Source organism: Typopeltis vanoorti, chromosome 11 (genome assembly GCF_054136105.1).
Source record: "Typopeltis vanoorti isolate ZY-2024b chromosome 11, IOZ_Tvanoo_1.0, whole genome shotgun sequence".
NCBI classification, from domain to species: domain Eukaryota; kingdom Metazoa; phylum Arthropoda; class Arachnida; order Uropygi; family Thelyphonidae; genus Typopeltis; species Typopeltis vanoorti.
In genome coordinates, this window is record NC_143559.1 from 101,297,657 (window position 1) to 101,319,668 (window position 22,012).

The 22,012-nt window shown below is 36.1% G+C and overlaps 1 protein-coding gene across 1 annotated transcript in view; it reads right to left on the reverse strand.

Annotated features, from left to right (window-relative positions):
- The window catches only part of LOC150101877 (serine/threonine-protein kinase ATR-like), an 860,597-nt gene that overhangs the window by 800,256 nt on the left and 38,329 nt on the right, over positions 1-22,012 (reverse strand). Inside the window, exon 4 of the mRNA XM_090399924.1 lies at positions 957-1,039. Coding sequence (XP_090256050.1) covers positions 957-1,039 — 83 coding nt within the window. The remainder of the gene's footprint in view (positions 1-956; positions 1,040-22,012) is intronic.

The window sequence follows — 22,012 nt, forward strand, 5'->3', positions numbered from 1 at the left end:
TAAACCAGAGTGTCAAGTAAGGTCAAGGGGCGTCTGCCCCACAAAAGTCCAGAACCTCATTACATGCCTACAGGAAGAATGGTCGAAAATTCCCACTGATTGCTACTATGATGGCTTGTGAAAAATATGTCCCATAGGACTGCTGTGGTCATCACAGCAATAGGAGGTCCTACATCTTATTAAGGTAGGTAATATGGCTGTTTGTTTCTCACACCATTGTGTCCGTTGACTTCTTTCCAAGCAGTGTATAATAACAATTTCTTTTTTCATCATCATTCATTCTTCCCCCTCCTCAATCCTTATATTAAACAAATAATGACAAAAAAAAAAAAAATATATATATATATATATATATATATAAAGTGCAAAAACAAATTTTTGGCATTTTTTAAGGTAATAAAAAACGAGCATTATGAAGTCTAATATCCATGTATTAGCATAATTCTAAAGAGAATCGATTTCTCTTTTCTCTTATGTCGCCAGTCCTCCAAAATGAAAATTCCATTTCTTCATTACTGTTTCTTCATTAGTCCTGTGCACATTCCAGCAAATGCACAGGACTAATAAAACCTACTGTACAGCTTAGTATTTTGAAATTTTCCCACATTACTATTTGAAATGGCTTCCCATTCAAATAAAGCAAAAAAAAATGCTAAAAAGCCTTATCTGTTTTTGTGTTCCTGTCTTATTGTCAATGACATCACTTATGATATTTGGAAATCAGAAAACAGAAAAACTAGGTTCCAAAAAACACTTTCCACTTTTCAAGGAAATGTAACAAACTAGATCCTTGTCAATGCTCCATGTATGTGGTGATAGATCTCCTCTAGTCATCCAGATTCAATCCATAAGCAAAGATTAAATTAAATTATGATGCATAATTTAATTAGAATTAGTCTTTCTAATTAAATAAGTTGTAATATTTATTAGAATACAGGAAAAATATTTCAACTTACATTAGTTTTGCTTGGAGTTCTTCACATACAGAAATATTAGAAAGAATTAGAGGAACATCATTAAGTTCTAATTTTTCTTCTTCCTTAAAAAGAACCAAATTTAGCGATATGCATCATATAATAGATTATTTGTTCTTAGCAATATTTTTAACCGCAATAATATCTGAAGTGCAGTAATATTCAATTATCTAACAGCAGTGGAAATTCAATTTGTTGTTTAAGAGCCATGAGAGGTTTCTTCAAACTAACATGAAAAACTCCAGGAATAAGTGATACTATTTATTTAAGGCCAAATATTTCAGACCATCATCAGTGGTGACATTAGTTAATTGCAAAGTAGAATGTGAACAATGGATTGATTTGAAAAAGCATGATATTATACATAAAACAATGCAATATAAATTATGAAATATTGCAATATTGATAATTCATTAGCTATGTAAAAAAAAAAATATTGTTGCTACTGATGATGACCTATAATATTCAGGATGAAATATATGCTTTAAAATTATTATTATTACACCCTCCATGGAGTTGACACACTCATCGTGGGAGGTTCATTCAACTGACAACATATTTATCATATAGAATCTTAAAGTCCTTAACACTCCTTGCATTAACAATGCATTCCATTCACTGACAATTCTCCATGTAAAAAATCTACTCCTCACACCCTTCTTCACCACACTTTTACATAACTTCCAGGAATGATCTCTGATTCTTACCCTCTTACTTTCTACTCTTTTTTTATAATCCCCTCTGGATTAATCTGATAAAATCGTCTCACTAACTTAAATGTCTCTATCATATCACCTCTCTTCCTCCTATCCACCAAACTCTGCAATCCACATTTCTTCAACCTGTCTCTCCATAGCCAGCATTCCAAAGTCCCGATATCGTCTTAGTCACTCACCTCTGGACTTTATTCTCTCCAATGTCTCCACATCACTTTGAAAACCAGGTGACCAGATCTGAGCACAACAGTCGAAGTGTGGTTTGACCAGTGCCTTATACAGTGGCACAACCACTTCTTATCCTTGCATTTTACAGTACTTCTTATCATAGCAGCACTACAAAGTGCAATCTTTGCAACCCTAGCAATATGCCCTCTAAACTTCAGTCTACTATCAACCATCACTCCCAAATCTCATCCACTTCCTGTAATACGGGACCATCGATATAGTGCACAGCCTTATATTTCTGCACTCCAAAATGCAACACCTTGCACTTATTGATATTAAAACTACAATCCCATTTTTTGTCCAAGTAAAAAGTCTATTCAAATCTTCCTGAAGGGATTCAGCATCAGCAGTGCTACTTATAATTCTTCCCAACTTTGCATCATCAGCAAATAACTGAAGATCCCCAGTCAGTCTACATGATATATCGTTTACAAAAAAGTTAAACAGCAGGGGTCCAAGAACAGAACCGTGGGGCACACCACTGGTCACCCTTCTTTTTTGAGACACTATTCCATCATACACAACCTGCTGGTATCGTTCAGAGAGCCAATCTCTGATCCATCTAACTGTCTATTCCCATCCTCTGCAGCTTGATGTACAAGCTGCAGAGGATGGGAATAGACAGTATATTAGTTAGATGGATTACGTTTGATAGATTACTACTCATGTAGTAATCTATCAAACACTTTTGAGTCTAAGAATATCACTGTATATGATTCTCCCTTATCTAACACACTCTTCACCTTATCATAAAATGCAAGTAAATTACTGAAACAGGACATATCCTTACAAATCCATGCTGACCTTCATTAAAGAAAGCCATGTCCATCAACCCAATTCTGTATTCTATTCCTTACCAATCTTTCCAACACCATGACCACAACTGCAGTTATACAGACTGGCCTATAGTTGGAGATTTCTGTCTTAGAACCATGCTTGTGGTGTGGTACTATTCTGTCCTCTTTCCACTCCTTAGGAACCTTAGCCACTGCAAGATTTTCATTAAATAACCAGGTCAAGGGCATAACCAACTGTGATGCACATTCCTTAAATATACGTGGTGATATGTCATCCATTCCCACATCCTTATTCACATCTAACCCAACCAACATCTGATACCCCCCCCTGTTTCTTTCACTTCCAATTCTCCTAATACCTGCCTCTCTTCTATATATTGTACCGGATCATTTATACCAGTATGATACATGCTGATAAAGTGCTTGTTCAATAATTCCACTATATCTTTTGCAACTGTTAGTCTGCTACCATGACTATCCACCAATGTTAGTCTGCCATAATTATTATTCCTCTTTCTTGCCATGCAACGGAAAAATTCCCTAAAGTTAACTTTTGCCTGACCAGCCAATCTCCTCTCATACAGCACCTTTTCTTTCCTTACCATGCTCGTCACCTTTCTAGCCTGCACCTTATACTCTTCATGGATCTGATCACCACCAACTGCCTTGTACCTCCTCCATAACATTTTCTTTTCCAGCACAGCTTGCTTGATTTCGTTGTTCATCCATTTCACTCACACTCTATTTACTTGCTTAACCTTCGGTATGCAGTCATACATTGCTTTTGTCAGATACTGCTTTATGAGTTTCCATGCAGTGTCAACATCCTTTCCGCACAGCTCATCTACCCAACGTACTGATGCTAACTGGCTACAGAGCTTCCTATAATCACCTGCTTTATACTTCAACATGTATCCATTTTTGGCAATGACTTTTTCTTGTTTCATCACTTCCCAAACAAGTACCTCATGATCACTCTCACCAACTGCCAGCAGTGTCAACACCTCATTAACAACTACATCTTGGGAAGTTATCACCAAATCCAAAACATTAAAGCCTCTAATTGCTTCAATCACGTGCTGTTTAAGATACTTATCTCTCAGAAATTCCACAAACTCGCTCTCCTTGTTCCCATACACTATCTCCTCCTTCCAGTCTATATTCCTGTAATTAAAGTCTCCCATCAAGATCACCTTCTTTTAACATGCCCAACTAATTTGCCTAAGCATTTCACAATCAGTATTCTCTGCATTCCCTGGGCTATAACAGCATCCTATCAGCTATACTAACCTGTTTATTTCAACTTCACATTACACAGATTCAAAATCTGTGCATGTACCATCAACTTCCACTCTTTGCAGACACAATTCCTCAGCAATCATTAACAGCACTCACCCTCCTCTTTTCACATCTCTATCCTTCCTGAAAATTATATATCCTTCTAATTCTATTCCCGACATCCCATATTCCACAGACAACTAAGTTTCGCTTATTCCAATTACTTTTGGGCATACCGTCTCAACCAATGCCACAAACTCAGCTCTTTTGTTTCAAATACTCCTTCCATTTGTGCATAAACATAACAAGCACTGTGTGTTTGAGGCCATCCTACCAGTAATGACATTCTCTATGTCATTACTGGTAGGATGCTATACTACACCTCTCTCTTCGGTTTGACCACTCCTGTTTCCCTGATCCTGACTGTGATTTCCATTCTTACCTGTCTCATCCTCATATTTATGCATTTCATCACCTTATGCTGCTGCAACCACATCTTCAACCTCATATCCATCTTCCTCCTGCTGTACAATCTTTTGATTTGTGCTATCCTATTTCAGAAGTAGACTGTGATCATTTGCTACATTAACTTCTTGACTCTGTGCCTTCTCAGAAAATAAACTTTCTAAATGCCCAATACCAAACCCATTCAAATGTAATCCATCAGTTTTATACCATTTGAACTGCCCTTCAAATTCACTCCACAGATTTACAAACTGAACTCCCTTTGCCCTACACAACTCAGCCATCTTACTATTCATTATCTCTGCTCTCCTTCTCAATTCAATGCTATCATATCTGGGCAACACGCCTATGACTTTCCCAACAACATTATTCTTCTTTACATGCTGCAACAACTTCAAGTTTCTATCAACATTCTTCTTCTCCCTCCCCCAACTAAATCATTTGTGCCCACGACTACCACCACTAATTTTGATGCCCAGTATTTCCTTTTCTGCAACACATCTGTCCCCATACCCTGATACACGACTATCCTTTGATGCTTTCTTTATTACATTAATTTCCTCCTCCTCCTTATCATTAGCCAATCTCTCCTTTAGCTGTTTAATATCCTCTCCCAGATTGTTTCATTTCATTTTTCATTTTCATTAACTCCTGCTGAAGTTCCCATTTCTAATAGCTCTAATCTATCCAAACCCTTTTCACATATGTTAACGCTTTCCTTCTTCTCGTTTATCCAAACAGTCCACAGATCTTTCACAATTTTCGGTGCATACATATAGCAGTTTTCGCAACACATCCATTGCAAAAAATCCAAGGCAAAGCCAGACTTTCATACAGAAGCCTTCCGTGCTGCTGATGTACATTTCTTTATGGGAAGTAGTGCAACAAATAAGTAGCAAAACACAATATAAACAACAAAAAAATTTCAACACCACCACGGAAGGACACTTGTATCCAAACTGAAAAAAAATGCAGCACAATTTGCGACAAAAGTTACACTGTACACTAATTAAAAAACAAACAAACTTATCTCTTGTGTTTTTCATGTTAATTTGGAAAAATCAATTTGCTGAGTAGATACTTGAATGGGTGGTTAATTCACGGTACAAATCTACACCTTGAGTTAACCACCCATTCACTATGACAACTGAAATATACACCATATACTTCTTGGAAAGTTTAACACAAATGTTTTAGCATGCAAGAAATGACATAGCTCACATTAACATATAAAAAGAAAAGAAAATTTTATGCATGTAGAGATTTAAAGAATATAAATTATCTGTGTTAAAAAAAAGTATCTGATCAAATTAACAGTTGGGAAAAAGCAAGTGATCACTGAGGAAACAAATGTGTATCATTCCCCAATGTGGAAATCTACAATTGTCTGTGCCCGTGTAAAGCATAGAGAAAAAGTTTATAAGGTAAATTAAAGATGACAAGAAATTACATTCTTGGTTTAATCCTTTCTCCAAGTGTAAGCAAATAAAGTTTGCATGTGAAGTAACTTCACAGATGCAGAGCTTGTATATGGAGGCTAATGACTTCACATCATTTGCCTTAGTATTCCATACTGCAAAGCGCACATCCTTACAGATTCGACCTTTAATGAGGTCTCATCAGTGGAAGCCAGACACAGAAGTGATACCAAGGCTGAAGTAATGCAGAAGTCATATTTTCACATAAAACTAGCCAAAAGGTGTCACACCTTATTATTAAAATACTCTGGATTAGAGATAGATGTTGAAAGTTCTTCCACTTGGTTATACTATAAATTAAATATGCCAAGAAATTATATTCTTGGTTTAATCCTTTATCCAAGAGTAAGCAATGTTGCCAAGTGTAAGGCAAGTGATGTGAAGTCATTAGCCTCTATATATGAGCTGCTGAGTCATAAAGTTACTTCACGCACAAATTTTGTTGGTTTAAACTTGAAGCAATCACAGAAAGCTAAAGTGAAATTCTGCCAACCGACTGTCAAAAGCATATTGAGTCCATGCCACAAAGGATGAAAACCATCATTTTGGCTAAAGGAGGAATAACAAAATACTGAGTTTGGTGATAGGATATATATTTCCCAATCAAAGAATAACCTCATACTTTTTTCTTCGGTGTTTGATTTCCATTCACGTAATTTCTGGTTAAAACTATAAAATATGTTTTTGTAATAAATTTTATTTCTTTGTTAATTGTATTTATATTCATAACCATTCAAATTGAACACAATTTATGCATTTATATATACAATGTATATACATATAACTAATATATATAATGTTATAGTCGATTGGATATTTTTTGCCAGGGGCTGTAGTTATACTGTGCTATACCAGAAGTTAGGACATACTAATCCATTCAAAGGATCAGTTAATGGTTGGATAACTGAGAGATCGCATTTATCCAGAATTAAGAAAAATTATCATTTTTATTTATGAAAATATAAGTGACACCCACTATAGCAAGCATCTTAATAATAAACTCATAAAAGGTCTCCATCAAAGCTACATGCAAAAAGAATTCCCTATAGCAAATCATACACTATAACGAACCAGTTCAATGTAAGTAAATGTAAAGTCACGCACTCTGGTGTAATGAGATATCTAATGTCATATTCTATTGGTGGGATTATGCTAGAAGAAAATGATCAAACTAGATTGGAGTTTTAGTAAACAGAAAGTTTAAGTTCAAGAGCCATATAGCAAATACAACTCAGAGGATAACTGCAATGTTGAAACGATCCTTAACATGTCAGGATAAGGAAATCATTTTGCCTGTTTATAAGGCCTTCATTTGACTTCACTTGGACTGTTGTGTGCAGGTCTGATCTCCTGTTTCCATGGTGATAGTGATACAGTGGAATGCTGAATATGATATCAGGATGGTTGAATGTATATTATGAAGGCTGATTGAGAATTTGTAGTCTGCAGATACTAGCAAACAGGAAAAAGAGGGATGATATGATTGAGGCTTACAAAATTTTGAAATGGTAATACAGGATACTGGCACATGGAATTTTTCATTTTAATGATGGCAGGGAGAGGACAAGAGGGCATCCACGAAAGTTGAGAATAAGTGCAGTGAAGAAGGGAATAAGAGCTAGATTTTTCTCTCATAGAGTAATGTGTGATTAGATGTAAATGGATTGTCTTTGGAGATCGTGAATGCAGGTAGTGTGAATGAATTCAAGAAAAGGTATGACAGCTGGTGCGGAATATGTGGCCTTCCACAATGAGTCCCTGACTCCCTGGAGGGCTATCTTAATAATAATAATAATATATTAAATCTATTTTTCCATACCATAAGTTTTCCTTATATTCTTCTTTTTTCCATGCCATAATTATTCTGCATACAATAAACATGCATAGCGAATACTATTATAAAGAAATGAAGTGAATTTCCTCACAAATGATGTCCTAATCTGTCATAAAATTGGCTATTGGGTGTAATGCTGTGAAATGTACTGCATAAATGTTATTCAAACTTTGTATTAAAACTAAAAATAAAAAGAAAGGAGAAAAGTGTAGCTGAAGTCAGTAAAAAAAAGAAGGCAGAAAACAGGACAAAAAACAGTATGAAACAACAAAGAAATGGCAGGAAATAGAACAAAAGAAATTATGGAAAATCATAAATTGATAACAAAACACAAAGGACTGAGAAGTAAATAAACCACACATAAAATACACAGAATGGCAGTACAAAAAAGTAAAAATATAAATAATAATGGGAGACATAAGAAAGAAGAGAACTGGAACAATATGAAATTATAAAATATGAAAATCCAGAATTAATGTTTAAATTTCAAGATGTCATGTTAGCTTAATTAAGGTCACTTTGATGGACTGTTCGTAATGAGTGGTCTGTACTTTGATTACGAACACTTCACTTTGATGAAGTGTTCGTAATGAGTACCATTAAAATCAAAAATAACCTGAAAATATCATAAGTGAGTCAACTTTATTAATTAGTCAACAAATTGGTCACCTCCAATTAGAATGAGGGAAGGGACATAAGTGATGAACAGCTTAAGCCTCCCAAGGGACAAGATTGGGGTAAGGGGTACAGCTAGTGTGAACAGGTTAGTTTCCTAATTGCACAGAAACCTAATATTCATCGTTAGGTCTTAATCCAATTAGAAAAATGACTTGTTTAAACTAGCTATGCCAACCCCTGCCTTCAGGATAACTGCAGGCTACCTATTTATTATTTGTGTCCCCTGCCTCTTTCTAATCAGAGCTGACTAATTAAAATGTTGGCTGACCACTGAATTTAAGTGACATTAATTTAAGCTAACAATACATCTCAAAATTAGAAATTACTTCTAGATTTTTATTTTCATAATTTTATATTTTTCTAGTTCTCTTTCTTTCTGTTGTTCCATTATTGTATGCAATATTTTTCATGTTGTTTCTTGCCAACCCTTTGTGTTCTATCAATGTAAAATTTCATGCCATTTTCTTTGCTCTCTTTACCACCATATTCCGTGTCCTGTTTCCTGCAATTTCTTTGTTGTTTCCTGGAAATTAAGTGAAAGTGTTGGGAGAGGAAGGGGGTCAGTCTTTTTCTTTTGCGACATTCAATATAGCAACCCTGCAGTAAAACAAACTGTTTCTCTGGACCCCTAGGGGGTTCACTATAGCAAGCATCTACTTGCTATAGTGAAAGCGAGAGTCTTATATTTTGACATACCATCTTTCGTTCTTATACCCACCACAGTTAGCAAGCTCTTTTCATATGGCAGAATGACTTTACAGGTTCAATAACTTTTTAGTTATTAAAGACAGAGGTCACTGTGAAATTTGACATTGATGTATAAGGGGAAAATGGCAGTCAAGGCTTCCATGTTCACTGGGTTTAGCATGAGGGATTTAATACGATGTACTAGTGTATGTTCTATATACTCATTGCCAAGAGTGAATAGTTTATGGTATGAAAGCGAGAGGAGAGAGAGAGAGAGAGAGAAAGAGAGAGAAAGAGAGAGAGCGTGTTGGAAAGGTTTTGTGTGCAAGTGCATGAAACATGAGTCATGTAGAAAGTGGGAGAATGAAGTAACTAATATTAATAAGGCAGGATAGCAAAAGTGTTGTAGAGAATGTGAAAGGAGTAAATAAGTGCACAAAATATGAATGAGAGCATGACAGAAGTGACTGAAGGTAACGTGGATGATGAGATCACAGGAGTGAAACAGTGTGTTTCACAGGACAAAGCATGAGCTAGAGCAACTAGAGAAATGATTGTCATTTACATCAGGAGGAAGAATAAAAGAAAGAGTGAATAGGTAAAGTATGAAAGTGTGAGAAACTGAGAGTAAAGAGAAGGCATTGTATGGAGATTCAACGATTAGAGGTATACCTATAATGAGAAAGTGAAGAAAAATATTTCTCAGGTGCAAAGATCAACAATGTTTTGTGAAGATATTAGTTTGAAGAAAGGAAAAGGGAAAGAATGAATTGTTTTGGCTGGCATGAATGATTTTAAAAATAAGAAATAATGCAATGACAGAAGATATGAAAAAGAGTTGCTGATAGAAGTGAAAAGAAGTGAAAAAAAGTTTAGTCACTGGGTTTGTTTACAAAAATAAACAAAAAGTTTAGATTAGTTAATTAAAACTGGAATAAAATTTGTTACAAATATGTTAATAAGTATGTTTGTTAAAACAATATTCTGATGTAAGAAAAATATAGCAGCAGTACTTGTAGTTTCACTATTTGCAGTACTGGTAAGGCCATTAAGCCTAACTGCACTTTGTGGTTTAGTCACTGGTGGAATTATTTGCCAATTTAGCAACAACAAGAATTGGCAAGATGTACATACCTTCTTCCTATGCCACTGTCCGTGGTTAGCCGAGTGGCTATGCACTTTGTGACCATATGCCTGGGAAAGGAGTGTCGTGGGTTCGATTCTCTTTGCCAATGTGAGGAGCTTACGGATCTTCTTCAGACATAGCCAAGTTAGTTGGTCTTCGGCATGGACAGCAGGGGTTTTCTCCCCAGTTTATCTGGGGGTTTTCCTTCTGCAAGCAGGCAAACCGGCTCCGTGAACACACATGGATTACTGTCAGGAATACTTAAGCCCCAGCCATAGGCCTGATTCGTCAGCTATGCCAGTCCTGAGCCTGGATAAAATTGGGGGAGGGGGGGGATAGAGATGATGCTGTACTTCCCCATAAAAAGGGGACTCACAGGCATTATATCATCATACAGTATATAAAAAAATAAATAAATCCTATGCTGTTGAATTGAAATACCAGTAAAGTTTTTTTTTTTTTTTAATTCTGAGTACATGAAGTCATCAAGAGAAAAAAGAAACTTCAATCACATATCACTAATAAACATATCCAGTCCACCATTGCTAAAAACTTCTCTTTATGTGTTATACCCAGCTGTCATGACATCTTTACGAAATTGCAAGCAGTGAATACAGTGTGTGCTCTACTGTGATATGAAATAACAGCTGATGAACACAAGAAAGAGAATATATGTTCTGTCTTACAGAGAAATTTGTTGGGAACAAATGCTGATTTTTAATAATTACTTATTTGTTTAAGTTCAGACAAGATAATGTATCTTCACTCTAATTTTTTGTTTGCAGAATGACAGTTGTCAAGTAAAAATGCTCCTAGCAACATTCCAAAATTGTTATTTTGTTTCATTGTTGGATAGTTAAAATGCATGAAATAAATTGTTAATGTTTTTGGTACTTGCCTTAAACAGAAACTGAATATAATCACAGTAAAATAGATATTGAAGACAGACATACAAGTTGTCATTTCCTTGTGTGATTGTGTACAAGGAAATTAGTGTTTTCACCTTAGAGAATTGCCCTTAATTCAAAATGCTTGATTAATGTGAAAGATATCTGTTTTGACTTTCCAGAATATGACTGGCCAGGTTTTCTGTCTGGGTCTCTGAATGAAATATGTTAACTTCTCAGCTATTTTGTATTTAATGTCAGAAAAGATTCAACCCAATGTTTTAAGGTTATGAATGTGTGAGTGTGGAAGGATCACTCATTTTTTTTAATATACAATTTCATTCTATATGTTGTATTTATACCCACACACTTTGCTAATAAAATATTTAGGGATAGAACCTGTAAAGTTAGGGGAAACATACATTATATAACAGGACTAGTCGACAAACTTTTAAACTGTGTACAGAAATGAGTGTGAAGTGATTTTTCTAGCTACATAAATTTAAGCAAATTAATTTTGTACACGTGGATAGGCTTATGTGTTCGTCAAACATGTTATGATAGGTTTCACGGTATAAAAGAACACAGATGGTTAAGCAAATAACTATTTATTAACTTAAGGCTAATATTTCGCTGGTCTTATATCCAGCATCTTCAGAGCACACAACACAAAGTTTGTTACAAAGGCAAGACAATCACAATCCGGTGTAACAGTGGGGACAGTATAAGTGATTGCAGCGTGCAACACAAGACTCAAGTCCTAATATGACGCCATCTAGGTATTAAAAAAAAAAAAAAAAAAAAAAAAAAAAAAAAAAAAAAAAAAAAATTCAAGTTTCGAAATAGTAGTCCAAATGATAAAAAATATAAGTAATAGATATTAATTTGGTCTTAGGATGACTGTCTCCCAAAGGGGTATCCAGAGATTAAAAATTCTACCCACCTAAAAAGTATTTTAGAAAACCACACCTTAAATAGTTCAGACCTAATGGTGAGTTTTGATATCACCTCATTATTCACTAATGTACCACTGATTGAAACACTTAACTTACTAAATTCATAATTTCCCCCAGATATATCCCCAGCTATTTAAATTCACAGTACAGGCAGGTTATTTTACATGGAAAGGGAAAATATACAAACAGTTAGATGGGACAGCTATGGGTTCACCTCTTTCCCCCCCCTTAGCCAACTTCTACATAGAACATCTGGAAAAATTAGCTATCAACACAGCCACTCTCAAACCTAGCCTCTGGCTACGCTATGTTGACGATGTGTTTGCCATTTGGCCACATGGCCCAGACACATTGAATATATTTTTAGCGCACCTAAATAGCCAGCATCCTAAAATCCACTTTACAATGGAACTAGAAGCCAATGACTGCCTGCCTTTCTTGGACACACTGATCACACGTCTTCCAGAAGGTACCTTATCATTTTCTGTTTACAGAAAACCCACACATACAGGGAGATACACAAACAATCACACCATCACCCTTCTCAACAATATGGTATCTTAAAAACACTAACCCATAGAGCTAGAGCAATCTGTTCCAATGACAGTGCTCTCACTGCTGAACTTTCTCACCTATGTCAAACCTTCTTAAACAATGGTTATAATCCCCGTAAAATAGATAACATACTAAATGCTACCCATAAATCCCCTCTATCTACCACAGAAGACTACAACAAAACAATCACCATCCCATACATTAAAGGCACATCTGAAAAGATATCTAGGGTGCTTAACAAACACCAAGTACGCACAGTATTTAAACCTTATAAAAAATTAGCAAGCCTACTACGGACAGACAGGAAGAAATGTGGACATCCGCCTCAGTGAACACAAAAAATATATCCGACACTTTCGCTATGGTAAGTCGGGTCTGGCAGACCATGCTCTGAATACCCCTGACCACAGGATCAATTGGAAAGAAACAAAAGTAATGCACAGAAGCTTCTACAAGTCAGAGAGGTTGTTCCTGGAATCAACAGAAGCCTTGAAACATACCCCAAACCTTAACAAGTATGGCTGTATAAATCTACCAAAGATTTGGGAGACAGTCATCCTAAGACCAAATTAATATCTATTACTTTTATTTTTTATCATTTGGACTACTATTTCAAAACTTGAAATTTTTTTTTTTTTTTTACCTAGATGGCGCCATATTAGGTCTTGTGTTGCACGCTGCAATCACTTATACTGTCCCCACTGTTACACCGGATTGTGGTTGTCTTGCCTTTGTAACAAACTTTGTGTTGTGTGCTCTGAAGATGCTGGATATAAGACCAGCGAAATATTAGCCTTAAGTTAATAAATAGTTATTTGCTTAACCATCTGTGTTCTTTTATACCGTGAAACCTATCATAACAAATTAATTTTGTGCTTGCAATTTTTGATACTTCTGGGATTCATGTAAATGCATTTCAGCACCCCCTTGGATCCACAGTTTTCCTTTGTGTACTGTGATTACCAAATCTGAATGGGTTGGTAATGACAGTATACACAAAGGGAAACTGGGGATCCAAGGGGATGCTGAAATGCATGTACATGAATCCCAGAAGTATCAAAAATTGCAAGCACAAAATTAATTTGCATAAATCCATGTAGCTAGAAAAATCTAACACTGTTTACATGAGTCCAAGTGAATGTACTGTCTAGACAGTAGCCAATCTAAACAAATATGCCTCTGCAACTTATTGATGTCAGTGTAAGTTTGCCCACATGGCACAAGCTAAAAGTAACTAATTAATGAGTGTATTAAGTTGGAATAGGTTAGAGTAATATTGGAGTGGATACATTGGAGAAATTACTAAATAAAATAAATGACAAGTATTAAAACTAAGATGAAAAGCCAAATGGCTATTTATTTCTTTTCTGGCGAAGTTACCGTATTTTCCGGTGTATAAGACGCGCTTTTTTACCTTAAAAATTCATCTTAAAAATGGGGTGCGTCTTATAAAATGAAGGTAAAGATTGTTTCCTCTTTTCAAAGTCATACGCACTCCCTTTTATGTTCAAAGATCTTTGTAGGCAGTTAATGGTACAATCAAACTGATGCGTGACCTTCACGTGACTTCTAGCACGTCATTGGCTAAGAACGGGGAGACCCTATTCAAGTTTCATACTATCTTATCGGAGTAATCAGTTTCCGATGTTTATCAGTATTGAGTTGATGTGTTGAGATATTTTGTGTTCAGTTTGATATTTCCTCATAGATTTTAGTGATGGAAAAAAACAGGCGACATTCATATACTTCAAGTTAGAAATTGCAGGTTGTAAAATATGTGGAAGAATATGGGAATTGGGAAGCTGAAAGACATTTTGGACCTCTGCCTACAGAAAAAATGATTAGAACTTGGCATGGTCAGAAGGAGATTTTGTACAATTTGCATAATGAAAAGTGCATGGAACGTGGAATAATTGCGAAGTGGCCAGAACTAGAGACTGAAGTTTGAAAATGGGTGCAAGAAAATCGGCAAAATGGCATTGCCATTTCAACAAAAATGATTCGTACACATGCAGTCAAAATATCCTGTGAGGTTATAATAAATTTAGTTTAATCCTTTCAACATCCTGTGAGGTTGTTTTTTTTTCCAGAAAATTGTATTAAATTTCTTGGGTGCGTCTTCATCATCATCATCATCATCAAATTCCTGCCATGTACCCTCAAGGGGTGTACAGGATATGACAGTACTACATGAAAAATTACATCATTACTAACTTCCTATCTACAATTTTCCTCCAAATCAGTCTGTTACTTGTCAAAACTCCAACATTATCAGATCTTATTTTTCTATCGTCTAAGGCACTTTGTACCGTATCAATCCACCTATATCTAGGTCTTCCTCTGGGTCGTTTTCCTAATCTTTCCTCTCCCATTCTATTTAAGTGACCATACCATCTGAGATTAGCTCTGCTAACGCATTCCTGGATGCTGACAATGTCAAGTTCTTTCCTAATATCCTCATTTTTAATATGATATTGCCATCGATGCCATCTGTTCACGCCTCTAATCTTTCTGAGGACTCTCATATCTGCGGTCTCTAGTCTTTGGTCAAGTGTTTTACTTCTGACCCAGCTCTCAGATTCATAAGTTAAAATTGGTTTGAACACTGTCTTGTATACAGCTAATTTAGTGTTCCGACTAATTTCTTTCTTATTCCATATGAATTTATTCAATTGACTTCCCGCCATACCAGCTTTGCTGATTCTGTTGTCTATTTCTATGTTTAGTTTACCATCTTCAGTAAAAATTGTGCCTAAGTAGCTGAAATGTTTTACTTGTTCCACAGGTTCTCCATTCACAACACAGTTGACATTTTCAATGATTCTGCCTATTTTCATTGTCTTTGTCTTTTTATTACTGACCTTCATACCATATCTATTACAACAGCTATTCAATTTAGTCAGAGAATCTTGCAGACTTGTAGCGGATTTATTTAGAAGTATAACATCATCTGCATAAAGCAAAGAGCTGACATTAACATCTCCAATTTTGATATCAGGTTTAATACCACATTCCTTCATAATGTGATCCATATAGATAATGAATAACAGAGGGGATAATGTACATCCTTGTCTCACACCAGATTTAACATTAAACCATCTTCCTGTGCTTCCTTCAATTCTAACTGCTGACTCACAACTCAAATAAAGACTAAGTATTGCTTGATATAATGGCCCATTGACACCATATACCTGCAGCGTATTGAATAGCTTCTCTCTTGGCACCTTGTCATATGCCTTTTCCATATCGACAAAACTTAAATACAGATCTTTGTTATATTCCCATGCTTTCTCGACTATTTGCCGTAAAGTGAAGATCTGATCCTGACAACCTCTATTTGGCCTGAATCCAGCTTGTTCTTCACCAAGCTTTTCTTCCACAATTCTTCTCAACCGTTTCTCAAGTATACTTGCATAGATCTTGCCAGGAACACTCAGTAGGGAAATACCTCTGTAATTCTCACATTCAGTTTTATTTCCCTTTTTATATATGGGTACTATGAGAGCTCTAGTCCAATCATCGGGAATTCGTCCCTCTGTCCAGGCTTTCTGAACTATGCAGTGCAGCCACTGCAAGACTCTTATACCACCATACTTCAGCATTTCTGGTCGAATATCATCTACTCCTGCTGCCTTTCCACATTTCAAGCCTTTGATTGCTTTTTCTACTTCAAGTATGGATATGTATTCCTGACTGCATGCCTGGTCAGTGTTTTTTATCACTGTGCTGTCATCACTGTTTGTTTCATTTAGCAGTTTTTCAAAGTAATTACTCCATACTTCAAGGATATCTTTTTCTCCTGTTTTCATTTCACCTTTATCATCTCTAATTCCTTTTACAGCACTCTTTCCTCCATTCCTAAGCTTCTTCAACAACCTCCAGAATATTTTGCCACCTTCTTGATATTTATTTTCTATATTCTTGCCAAAGTCCTCCCATGACTTTTGTTTAGCTAGTTTTACACACTGTTTAGCTTTCTTACATTTGTCTCTGTATTCTGTAAGAGTAAAAGCTGACTTATTTGCCAAGAACTTTTGATATGCTTTCTTCTTTTCCATCACTGCCTCTTTAACCTCCTGTGTCCACCAGGGAGTTCTGATTTTTTTATCCTTGCACACAACCTCACCACATGCCTCTCTGGCAGAATCAATCAATGTTTCTTTCAGAGTTTGCCACTGAATCTCCAAGGTTTGATTCCTGTTCTCAAACCCTTTCATTTTCTTTTCAATAATATTTCTGTATTTTAGTCTACAGTTCACATCTGAGAGCTGCTCAACTTTTATTCGCTTTAAAACTTTCTTACATGTTATTCTTTTCAATATGAAATTCAATTTTATCCTGCTCAAGACTAAATAGTCATCACTTCCAATTTCAAATCCTCTGTACACTCTGGTGTCCTGCACCAGGGAGAAAACATCACTATCAACAATAACATAGTCAATGAGACTTTTCTTATTCCTAGCCTCTTCTCTCCATGTGAATTTGTGCATATTTTTATGTTGGAACATGGTGTTAGTAATAACCAGTCCATGTCCTGAGCAGAAATCCAATAGATATTTGCCATTATTATTAGCTTGGCTCTTTTCTCCAAATTTTCCAAAAATATTTTTGTATGTCTCACAATCATTTCCTACTTTTCAATATGAAATTCAATTTTATCCTGCTCAAGACTAAATAGTGATCACTTCCAATTTCAAATCCTCTGTACACTCTGGTGTCCTGCACCAGGGAGAAAACATCACTATTTAGATCCCCAACAAGGACCAACTTTTCCTTTTTCATTGTGTCAGTTGCTTTTTCTAAAGCCTCAAAAAATTCCTCCACTTCTACCTTAGTAGAACCTTCTGTGGGTCCATAGGCACAAATAAGTCTCATTGTCCAGTTCCCCATTCTCATATTTGCCCACATTACTCTACTTGAGACTGACTGCCATTCAAGAAGATTAGCCTCGTATTTTGTGTTGAATACTAAGGCTACTCCTTCTTTTCCTTGATTGTCATTGCCTGAATATAACATTTTGTATTTATTGCTCAGAAAGATCTCACCAGTTTTGGTCTTTTTTGTTTCAGTCACCCCTATTATGTCGATCTGGTACTTATCTAATTCCTCAGCTAGCTCCATTTCTTTGCCATTCAGGCTTCTTACATTGATAGTACCGATCTTTAACTCTGGTGATGTTGAGTTGGGGTTTGTTTTCAGATCTGTTCCAGTAGCCGACTTTTCACTGTTCGCCCTGGTTCCCTGGCGAAAACAACGGGGGCCTTGTTTAACCGGGCGACGCCCCAGCCGGCATGAAATTTTGTCATGTTGTACCATCATTTTTTATTTTGGTTTAACCAATAAGAATACAATTTGGTCGGCTAAATCCCAAATTGCCAGCCCATCCTCATTCGTTCAGTATCAAAGTAGATACCCAACAGGGTGCACCACGAGAAGGTGAGGATTGGACATTAGGTCAGAAGCCCTGGTCGGTTCTCCGCATTCCTTTAAAGGCTATGTGGAGGTCTCCTCTCAGTTATACAGCTTTGACCCTTAAGCACCCCTGGGTGCATCTTATACACCTGAAAATATGATAATTAAATTAAAGGGATAAAAATCCCTTATTATTATACAGCCAGTATGCGAAACTTTAAGATCTAAAATTACGATCTAAGAGTTTCATGCTGACAAACTGTCGGCGAATCCAAGCGTGACTACTTGGTAGTACCACACCAAGGCAAGTCGAAGCAAAGGTGGAGCAAGCTCCCTCACTATCCTTGATATTTTCTCATAATGTAAAAACACACAGCTCCTAGGAGATGTAATACTGCTTTACACTTTACATTATGAGGAGAGGTCACTACCCAGACTGGTTTCAACCTTTTTTGAGGTCTCAAAAAAAAAAAAAAAGTCGTTTGGCTTTTCATCTTAGTTATAATATAATATAGGAGCACACCTTTCTGGCATTCGTATAGTGAAGGTATGTAAGTTCTTTTCATTTAAACTTTGATGTCATCCAGGTCTAGCTACTCCCTGATGAGACCTCAAAAACGGTTGAAACCGGTCTGGGTAGTGACCTCTCCTCATAATGTAAGGCAGTATTACATCTCCTAGGAGCTGTGTTTTACATTACGAGAAAATATCAAGGATAGTGAGGGGAGCTTGCTCCACCTTTGCTTCGAGTTGCCTTGGTGTGGTACTACCAAGTGGTCACTTAAGCTTGGATTCGCCGACAGTTCGTCAGCATGAAACTCTTAGATCGTAGTTTTCAATCTTAAAGTTTCACATACTGGCTGTATAATAATAAGGGATTTTTATCCCCTTAATTTAAGTGACAAGTATAATTTGTTACAATTCATTTTTATAACATGTTCAAAAATCGTTGCTTGTAAATTAAAAATTCTGAAAGCAAAAATTTTGTGTTTGCAGTTACTATGCATGTGCGCATGCTTTTCACTGGTGTGTACATACACAGCTTAGAGGGAACATTGGAAATGGCTATACCACAATATTGCTGAAATTTGGAAAAGCATCTGACAGAATATTGCATGGAAAACTATTTAAAAAGTTGTAGCAAACAGGAATGGATATGAAGCTGGTAGCAAGAATGGGAGAGGGTAGACAAACTAGTATATAGTGTAGCAGAATCTAGGAGAATGAGGATGACTAATGGAGTGCTCAGGATTCTGTACTAGGGCCACTGCTCTTTAATTTGTATATCAATAATATATGGAAGATTTAACAGGGAATATTCAGTTGTTTAGAGGTCATGCAAAACTGGGGAGAACATCATTATCATCATCAAATTCCTGCCATGTACCCTCAAGGGGTGTACAGGATATGACAGTACTACATGAAAAAATTACACCATTACTAACTTCCTATCTACAATTTTCCTCCAAATCAATCTGTTATCTATCAAGACTCCAACATTATCAGATCTTATATTTCAGTCTTCTAAGGCACTTTTTATTGTATCAATCCACCTACATCTTAGTCTGCCTCTAGGTTTTTTTCCTGCCAACCTGGCAGAGAACACTTGTTTTGGGTAATCTTTCCTCTCCTATTCTGTTTACGTGACCATACCACCTGAGATTAGCTCTGCTAACACATTCCTAGATGCTAAAAAAGTGAAGTTCTTTCCTAATATCCTCGTTTTTAATACGATATGGCCACTGATGCCATCTGTTCATGCCTCTAATCTTTCTCAGGAACCCTCATATCTGTTGTCTCTAGTCTTTGGTCAAGTGTTTCATTTCTAACCCAGCTCTCAGATCCATAAGTTAAAATTAGTTTGGACACTACTGTATAGCAAATTTAGTGTTTTGACTAATTTCTCTCTTATTACACATAAATTTATTCAGTTGACTTCCTATTATTCCTTCTTATTCAGATTTGTTGATTCAGTTGTCTATTTCCATATCTAATTTACCATTTTCACTAAAAATTGTGCCTAAATAGCTGAAATGTTTTACATGTTCTATAGGTTCTCCATTCAAAATACAGTTGATATTTTCAATGCTTCTGCTTATTTTCATTGTCTTTGTCTTGTTATTACTGACATTCGAACCATATCTATTACAACAGTTATTCAATAATTTAGTCAGAAAATCTGGCAAACTCATACTGGATTTATTTAAAAGTATAACATCATATGTATAAAGTAAACAGCTGAGATTTGCATCTCTAATTTTGATATCAGGTTTAATACCACTTTCCTTCATAATGTGATCAATATAGATAATGAATAACAGAGGGGATAATGTACATCCTTATGTGATACCATATTTAACATCAAACCATCTTCCTACACTTCCTTCAATTCTAACTGCTGACTTACAACTCAAATAAAGACTAAGTATTGATTAACATAATGCCCCATTGACATCATATAACTGTAGCGTTTTGAACGGCTTGGCACCTTGTCATATGCCTTTTTCCAGATCTACAAAACTTAAATACAAATCTTTATTATATTCCCATGATTTCTAAACTATTTGTCGTAAAGTGAAAATCTGATCCTGACAGCCTCTATTTGACTGAATCCAGCTTGTTCTTCACCAAGCTTCCCTTCTACAATCATTCTCAACCATTCCTCAAAAACATACTTGCACAAATCTTACCAGGAACACTCAGTAGGGAAATACCTCTGTAATTCTCACATTCAGTTTTATTTCTCTTTTTATCTAGGAGTACTAAGAGAGCTCTATTCCAATCATCTGGAATTTGTCCCTGTGTCCAGGCAGTGTCCTGGGATCTATGCAATGCAGCCACTGTAAGACTTTTATAACTCCATACTTGAGCATTTCTGGTCGAACCCAGGTGATTTTTCCACATTTCAGGCTTTTGATGGCTTTTTTCTATTTCACGTATGGATATCTGTATTTCCTTTAAAGAGTATGAGAAGGTCTCCTCTCAGATATATAGCTTTGACCCTTAAGCACTAGGGAGAACAAAAGTTGATAAAGTGACATACATATCCTGCAGGATGATTTAAATAAACTGGCATTGTGAGTGAAGGATAACGATTACCAATTTAATGTTGCAAAATGCGAGGTTATGCACTTCAGCTTGAAAATGTTACATACTGTGTATCAGATGGTACTGAATTGAGAAAATTCATTAGGCTTGGGATTCGAAGATAATGGTGGACTGGAAGTTGAAGTCTGGACATTGCAAAAGTTGGTAAAATAACTCAAAGGATTACTTAGATGTTGAAAAACACAGTAACAAGTGAAGATAAGGTCATTATCCCTCTTTATAAGTCTGGTTCATCTGTATCTCAACACTGCACAGATTTGATCACCTGCATTTACTTGAAGATTAGAAGGTGGTGGAGAGGATTCAGAGATGAGTGATCAAGCAGATGACAGGTCTGTGGAATGCTCCCTATGAGGATAGGTTGAAGGTGCATGGGATGCAATTGGTTGACAGGTAGTAAAGTGAAGAGGTTACATGAAGGAAACTTATAAGTTATTAAAGTTTTTTTTTTTTTTAATTTTAATGTTGCTCTCGCCCACGAAAGGCAATCACAAACATCCATGCCCATAGTAGGATTCGAGCCCATAGCCTGTCAGCTGGAAAGTGGATACACTAACCACTCAGCCAACCAGGCACTGGCTCTATACAAGATTAAAAAAAAAAAGGAGGGGTGGGGGGGATTTTTCAACATCTGACAAATATAGATTTAGAGGTCATCTCTGGAAGTTGTGTAAGAATGTGGTTAGTAAAGGTGGGCAGACTGGATTTTTCACTTAGAGGGTGAATGAGTGGAATGGACTGACAGAATTAGTTGAGAGTGACCTGACAATGAATGAGTTTAAGGAGAGGTATGATAAGAATCATGTGTATAAAGGTTAGTGTAGGTCTTCTGA